Source organism: Silurus aristotelis (assembly GCF_946808225.1).
Source record: "Silurus aristotelis genome assembly, chromosome: 14".
NCBI lineage: Eukaryota > Metazoa > Chordata > Actinopteri > Siluriformes > Siluridae > Silurus > Silurus aristotelis.
Genome location: NC_139587.1, coordinates 28,792,759 through 28,801,365, shown reverse-complemented (window position 1 = coordinate 28,801,365; position 8,607 = coordinate 28,792,759). Strand labels below are relative to the sequence as shown.

Here is an 8,607-nt window from a genome sequence, read left to right as displayed (position 1 = left end):
TCATTCATCAGAAATATGAATACATGGATTTTCTCCTTTTTTTTGTTCTCTCCGTTCATCTCCACTTCCTCTCTCCTGTTTCTCTCCCTCTCTCCAGTCCAATGCTCTGCCCAGCCATGTGAAGATTTCAGTTTCGAGGCAGACTCTGTTTGAAGACTCATTCCAGCAGGTAACACATCTACACACCCGTGTGTGTGTGTGTGTGTGTGTGATTGGAGTGAGTAATCCTGTTGTCTCCTCAGATCATGAACATGAAGCCGTATGACCTGCGCAGGAGGCTCTACATCATAATGAGGGGGGAGGAGGGGCTTGATTACGGCGGTATTGCCAGGTAAGTTAGCATTAGCATTGTTGTATGTGTGTGTGTGTGTCAGTGTTAATGTGTGTGATATCTGTGCAGGCTTCTGTTTGGGTTCATGTGCAGGGATTTGTCCTCTTCAGTGTCCTGGTGGTGGTGTGTACAGTGTGTGTATTATGTGTTTTCCATGTGTGTGTTTCCGTGTCTTCAGTGTCGTGTCAGTGGTTTTACCCTATGGTAGGTTAGATCATGCTGTTCTACCACAGGGTAGAACCACGGACGGGATGCTGGGGGTGTCTGCGCTGTGACCTCTGACCCCTAAATGACCTCTATAAACACTGGTCAGAAAGGTCATCGGCCTGGTGGTGGGTTTGTCCGGCTTCATTCATTACATGTGCTGCATTTCTGTGTGTGTGTGTGTGTGTGTGTGTGTCTTTTTATTTTTATTTTTTATGTAGCGTACAAAACCCACGCCCCCTTCACTGAGACTGACACACACCACACTCCCATTACTAAGACTGACACAGGCCACACACCCTTCACTAAGACTGACACAGGCCACACCCCCTTCACTGAGACTGACACACACCACACTCCCTTCACTAAGACTGACACAGGCCACACACCCTTCACTAAGACTGACACAGGCCACACCCCCTTCACTGAGACTGACACAAACCACACCCCCTTCACTAAGACTGACACAGGCCACACCCCCTTCACTGAGACTGACACACACCACACTCCCTTCACTAAGACTGACACAGGCCACACACCCTTCACTAAGACTGACACAGGCCACACCCCCTTCACTGAGACTGACACAAACCACACCCCCTTCACTAAGACTGACACAGGCCACACACCCCTTTACTGAGACTGCCACACACCACACCCCCTTCACTAAGACTGACACAGGCCACACCCCCTTCACTGAGACTGACACACACCACACTCCCTTCACTAAGACTGACACAGGCCACACCCCCTTCACTAAGACTGACACAGGCCACACCCCCTTCACTAAGACTGACACAGGCCACACACCCTTCACTGAGACTGACACAGGCCACACACCCTTTACTGAGACTGACACACACCACACCCCCTTCACTAAGACTGACACACACCACACCCCCTTCACTAAGACTGACACAGGCCACACACCCCTCACTGAGACTGACACACACCACACCCCCTTCACTGAGACTGACACAGGCCACACCCCCTTCACTAAGACTGACACACACCACACCCCCTTCACTAAGACTGACACAGGCCACACCCCCTTCACTAAGACTGACACAGGCCACACACCCTTCACTGAGACTGACACAGGCCACACACCCTTTACTGAGACTGACACACACCACACCCCCTTCACTAAGACTGACACAGGCCACACCCCCTTCACTAAGACTGACACAGGCCACACCCCCTTCACTAAGACTGACACAGGCCACACCCCCTTCACTAAGACTGACACAGGCCACACCCCCTTCACTAAGACTGACACACACCACACCCCCTTCACTGAGACTGACACAGGCCACACACCCCTCACTGAGACTGACACACACCACACCCCCTTCACTGAGACTGACACACACCACACCCCCTTCACTAAGACTGACACAGGCCACACACCCTTCACTGAGATTGACACACACCACACCCCCTTCACTAAGACTGACACAGGCCACACCCCCTTCACTGAGATTGACACAGGCCACACCCTCTTCACTAAGCCTGACACAGGTCACGCCTCCTTTCCTTAGATTGTTAATGAATTACTGGTTATTATCAATGAGTTAAAATTTTTCTACTCTCTCTCTCTCTCCCCTGTCTGTCTCCCTCACTCGTTTTCTCTTTCTTTCTCTCGTTCTCTCTCTCCACAGGGAGTGGTTCTTCCTACTGTCCCATGAGGTGTTGAACCCGATGTACTGTCTGTTTGAATATGCCGGAAAAAATAACTACTGTCTGCAGATAAACCCTGCCTCCTCCATAAACCCTGACCACCTCACCTACTTCCGCTTCATCGGACGCTTTATCGCCATGGTGAGATACATTACCCACAATTCCTCACTTCTATCCTGTTGTTTTCCCCCCTAGTTTTAATAATATAAAGGGGATACAAATATTTTTTCTGATATAAAAAATATAAATGATCTTTTTTTAATAGAAAACTTTCCAGTTCTTTACCAAGAACAGCCCTAAAATTAACCACGCCCACCCAGTTAGACCACCCCCCCCCGAAGAGTGAAAGCTAATCTTTTAGCAAAGCGGCAGTTATGTTAAACAGAATCCGTGTGTGTGTGTGTGTGTGTGTGTGTGTGTGTGTGTGTGTGAGTGTGTGTTGGTTATGGAGTGAATAGCTGCATTATTCACTGTGCCCCCCCTTTTCCTCCCATCTCTATTAAACCCAGCTAAGTCTGGGGGCCCCTTCACCCAACACACACACACTCACACACACACACACACTCACGTTCTGCATGAGCTCAGCACCGCACCCAGCCCACACCCGCCAGCACACATACTATATTTAGTCTGCAATTTTTGGCACACACACACACACACACACACACACACACACACACACACACACACTGCTCTTTTCTCTGTGCCCCAATTTACTTTTGCAGCTCGTGTACCAACAGTCTACACTCTTACCTCAAGCTGAACAAATACATTTTGGCAGAGAATAAAAAATGTGTTCTGAACATCATCAGGACGTCTCTTCAACCAAACATTCTAATTTTAGTAAGAACTCTGCATTCTGGACTACTGGAGCATCAGACAGAAGTGGAACCCAGCAGGAAATTATTTTTTTTCTATAAGCACATTATTATTTTAGCGATATCTCTGACAGGACAGAAGGTTCTCCTAGAAATATTATGTAAAGTAATAGACTGGAGTCAGACCTCTGAGGTCCTCCTCAGCTTCCTTCTAGCTGGCCAGTAAACGTGGTTATGCCTCATCAGAAGGTTAGAGCAAGTTACTCAGCATCCTCATGTGTTTGATACATTCCTAAACTTTATGAAGCTGGTGTCTCTCATCTGGCTTTGCTGAAACACAGCTGTGTGTCATTAGAATAGCTGAAGAGAACCCTGTGGAACACCAGAGCATTTGGACAATTACTACTCTAACCAGAACTTCCACAGTCCTAGGCTAAAGCTGTAATCCTGACTGAAAGATCTCATGCTCCTGCATCCAAACACGTCCTATACAGTTGTGGGCCTCCAACAGTTTGTAGAAGAAACACATCTGGTTGGAGTCCCAATACTTTTGGCCCAGTGATAATCTTACTTTTATCAATTGCTTTAGTTTTTTTTCTTATATTTTTGATTGTAGATGTTTAATTTATCTCTGTGTGTGTGTGTGTGTGTGTGTGTGTGTACAGGCTCTTTATCATGGGAAGTTTATAGATACAGGCTTCACTCTGCCCTTCTATAAGCGCATGCTGAATAAAAAGCCCACACTGAAAGATCTGGAGTCCATCGACCCCGAGTTCTACAACTCCATTCTCTGGGTCAAGTAAGTGTCCATCCACTCCTACCTTCTCACCTCCACCTTCTGCACCTCATCACAACATTTTTACCTCTTCATCACTGCTCTTCAGTCTATTTTCACCTCCACCCTCCATTACTCACCTTTACCTTCATTTCCATCCTTACTTCCTTACCTTCACCTTACACCACCCCATGTTCCTCTCTGTACCTCCATCTCTGTTTTCTTTACTTCTATACCACCAACCTTATCTTCACCCTCATCCTAGCTTCTCTGCCTGAGATCCCTGTTGCCCTCATCTTTTGTGCCATTTCACACCTTCTCACACCTTCTCACACCATCTCACACTGTCTCACACCTTCTTACACCTTCTCACCCCTTCTCACCCATCTCACGCCATCTCACACTATCTCACACCATATTACACCTTCTCACCCATCTTATAATATCTCACACTATCTCACACCTTCTCACCCAACTCACACCATCTCACACCTTTTCATACCATCACACACCTTCTTACCCATCTCATGCCATCTCACACCATCCCACACCTTCTCACCCATCTCACACTATATTACACCCTCTCACACCATCTCACACCTTTTCATACTATCTCACACCATCATACACCTTCTAACACCTTTTCATACCACCACACACCTTCTCATACCATCACACATCTTCACACATCATCACACACCATCATGCGCCTTCTCACTCGTGTGTGTGTGTGTGTGTGTGTGTGTGTGTGTGTGCAGGGAAAATGATGTGGAGGAGTGTGGAGTTGAGCTGTATTTTGCACAGGACATGGAGATTTTGGGGAAGGTGTCCACACACTCACTGAAGGATGATGGTGAGAACCTGCTCGTCACACAGGACAACAAGGAGGAGTACATCAGGTGCTGACTCCGCCTCTATTGTCACTAACTCCGCCCCCTCCCCAGCACAGCCAATCTGCACCCATAACACTTCTAATAATCTGCCTTTAGTGACCTTTTGTGTGTGTGTGTGTGTGTGTGTGTGTGTGTGTGTGTGTGTGTGTGTGAGAAGTTTGCTGACAGACTGGCGGTTCTCTCGGGGAGTGGAAGAACAGACCAAAGCTTTTCTAGACGGCTTTAATGAAGTTGTTCCACTTGAATGGCTTCGTTACTTCGATGAAAAGGAGCTGGAGGTGGGAGGGGCGAACAAGGCCATGCCCATTTACACAATAATCTATACACAATCACACGGACATGACACTAAGATCAATCTGAACTTTACATACACACTGAGAGCTGACAGTAATGCTGTGTGTGTGTGTGTGTGTGTGTGTGTGTGTGTGTGTGTGTGTGTGTGTGTAGCTGATGCTGTGTGGGATGCAGGAAATAGATCTGAGTGACTGGCAGAAGAACACCATCTATCGCCATTATACCAAGAACAGCAAACAGATCCACTGGTTCTGGCAGGTAAGAGTGTGTGTGTGTGTGTGTGTGTGTATGTACAGCCCCAATTAATCAATTAATCAGAGTTGGTGCTGTAACCACGACAACACCTGTATCCGTCTGTACCGTGTGATGTAATGAGGTTTTTTCTGCTGTAGGTGGTGAAGGAGATGGACAACGAGAAACGGATTCGGTTGCTGCAGTTTGTCACAGGAACCTGCCGTCTGCCTGTGGGAGGGTTTGCAGAGCTGATCGGTACATTCATCTAATCATAATAATAATTATGTTATTATACAGAGTATTACCTGCAACATGCACGTCTCCTCCTCGTCTCGTTAAGTCTCATTATGTAGCCGTTATTAGTTTGCGATTGGCTCCTTTGTGATCGATGCTGAAAATTAAGAGAGAACCTTCAGAGAGCCTCCTTCCTTCTGTAACCGCGGCATGAATCTGTGCTTTTCCACAGGAAGTAACGGACCCCAGAAATTCTGCATCGACAAAGTGGGAAAGGAAACCTGGCTGCCGAGGAGCCACACCTGGTGAGAGACACGCCCTCTTTTTTCTCCACTGAGGAACGCCCACTATTCCACGCTGGGACACACCCATTCTATCACACTAAGACACACCTACTTCCATTCTGAGACATGCCCACTCTTACACACACACACGCACACACTTCCACACTGAAACACACACAGACACACTGAAACACACACACACACACACACACACACACTTCCACACTGAAACACACACAGACACACTGAAACACACACACACACACACACACTTCCACACTAAAACACACAACTCTTACACACACACACACACACACACACACACGCACACACTTCCACACTGAAACACACACAGACACACTGAAACACACACACACACACACGCACACACTTCCACACTGAAACACACACAGACACACTGAAACACACACACACACACACGCACACACTTCCACACTGAAACACACACAGACACACTGAAACACACACACACACACACACACACACACTTCCACACTGAAACACACACAGACACACTGAAACACACACACACACACACACACACACACACACACTTCCACACTGAAACACACACAGACACACTGAAACACACACACACACACTTTTACACACACACTTCCACACTAAAACACACAACTCTTACACACACACACACACACCCACACTCTTTCACACTGAAACACACACACACACACACACACTTTTACACACACACACACTTTTACACACACACACACACATTCTGCCACACAAACACACACACACACACACACACACACTCTTCCACACTGAAACACACACACACACACTCTTACACACATACACACACACACACACACACACACACACTCTTCCACACTGAAACACACACACTCTTCCACACTGAAACACATACACTCTTCCATACACACCCCCACACAAACGCACACTCTTCCTACTGAAACACACACACAAACTCTTCCACACAAACACACACACACACACACACACACTTCCACACTGAAACAGACCCACTCTCTTTCACACTGAAACACACACACAAACTCTTCCACACACTTCCACACTGAAACAGACCCACACTCTTTCACACTGAAACACACACACAAACTCTTCCACACACACACACACACACACACACACTTCCACACTGAAACAGACACACACTCTTTCACATGGAAACACACACTCGCTCACATACACACACTCTTCCACACTGAAACACACACACACACACACACACACATTCACTCTTCCACACTGAAACACACGCCCACTCTGAAACGTGTCCATTTTTCTCGCCCTGCAGCTTCAACCGTCTGGACCTGCCGCCATACAGAAACATGGAGCAGCTGCGTGAGAAGCTCCTTTTTGCCATCGAGGAGACCGAGGGCTTTGGTCAGGAGTGAGAGACAGTGGACAGAGGAGAGGAAACTGTCTGCATTCCTCTCATCCGCTGGCTCAGGATGGAAAGAGATGAACTCGCACCACTTCAACCCCTGAACGCAGGAGATTCTCGTTCTCACTGTAATCCTTTCACCCGATTCTGTTCTTGTAGCACTTTATAGAGGACTTTACAAAAAACTGTACCGATGATTAAAACATGTTAAAATCTGCAGATCTCACCTAAAAAACAGAAGAAGGTAATCCAACAGTCCCCATAGTAACGATATCTACCACGATCATTCCATGCTTCCCAGACCAAATCCGTGTAAAAACGTTACAAGAATTCACATCTGTTCCATTAAGTGTCCTGTAGGGGGCACTAAAGCTTTTCTTTTCTTCCCCGTTCTGCAGGATCAACGTCCCAAATGATTATTATTGTTATTGTTATTAGAGAGAAAACTCCGACTTGAATTAAGCGATAGCAGCACTGTTGAACACACCTGCAGCACGGGAGGGAGAAAGAGAAAACCAGGCCTGTTCTCAACCACAGAGCAAGATAGAGGGAAAATAGCTTGTACACACACACACACACACACACACACACACACACACACACACACACACAGACAGATCAGAAGTGTGTTATGACCTGGGGTATCAATGACAAGCAGCAATGAGGTCCACTTAGGAGAACGAGGTGGTGGTGTTTAAATGTGTGTGTGTGTTTAATAGAGAGAAATGTGTGTGTGCGTGTGCTGTAAAAAGGAAATGGATCAAAGGTAAATTTTGTTAATTTTGTATTTGATTTGTGTTGATTGTGAGATGGTGTGTGTGTGTGTGTGTGTGTGTGTGTGTGTGTGAGAGAGAGAGAGAGAGAGAGAGAGAGAGAGAGAACTTGAGGAGATGAGAGGTGGAGAGTTTGTATGTATGTATGTGTACAAAAAGTGACTGATGTACAAACGTCCATGATTAAACATGACATGTACAGAACAATTGCCTGTGTGTGTGTGTGTGTGTGTGTGTGTGTGTGTGTGTGTGTGTGTGTGTGTGTGTGTTCAGTAAATACGAGCTCTTGGAGTTTTTGCACTCACACACTTGTTTTCTGTGTGTGATGCTGTCAGGAGTGTTCAAGCCTCTCAGGATGCACCGTCTTGACTTTACTGATCACGTGTAGCCCCACCCATCACACTGTCCACTTCTTTGCACAAAGTATTGGCACCCCGTTAACTAGAAGAGTAAGATACAGTCAGCTGCAGGATGTAGTATACATTAGCGGTGCAACAGATCACAGTTGATCCGTACTGATCACGACTCTCAGTTCAGCACGCACATGATCTGTGGCTCTTTTTTTTTTTTACTTGCAGATTTATCTTCATTTTTTAAAGATTGCAGAATAAAATAGTTTTTTCTCCTGTTGCTTTTTGAGCATTTTCCATAAACAAACTACTAACATAGA

At 46.5% G+C, this 8,607-nt stretch overlaps 1 protein-coding gene across 2 annotated transcripts in view; it reads left to right on the top strand.

Annotated features, from left to right (window-relative positions):
* wwp2 (WW domain containing E3 ubiquitin protein ligase 2) overlaps positions 1-8,144 on the top strand; it is a 43,850-nt gene extending 35,706 nt beyond the window's left edge. For both annotated transcript variants that reach the window (XM_083561288.1, XM_083561289.1), the window contains exons 15-24: positions 98-169; positions 243-331; positions 2,197-2,356; positions 3,699-3,832; positions 4,567-4,707; positions 4,859-4,979; positions 5,149-5,253; positions 5,388-5,484; positions 5,696-5,768; positions 7,075-8,144. In XM_083561288.1, coding sequence (XP_083417414.1) covers positions 98-169; positions 243-331; positions 2,197-2,356; positions 3,699-3,832; positions 4,567-4,707; positions 4,859-4,979; positions 5,149-5,253; positions 5,388-5,484; positions 5,696-5,768; positions 7,075-7,174 — 1,092 coding nt within the window. In that variant the 3' untranslated portion in view covers positions 7,175-8,144. The remainder of the gene's footprint in view (positions 1-97; positions 170-242; positions 332-2,196; positions 2,357-3,698; positions 3,833-4,566; positions 4,708-4,858; positions 4,980-5,148; positions 5,254-5,387; positions 5,485-5,695; positions 5,769-7,074) is intronic.
* Positions 8,145-8,607: the final 463 nt, after the last annotated feature.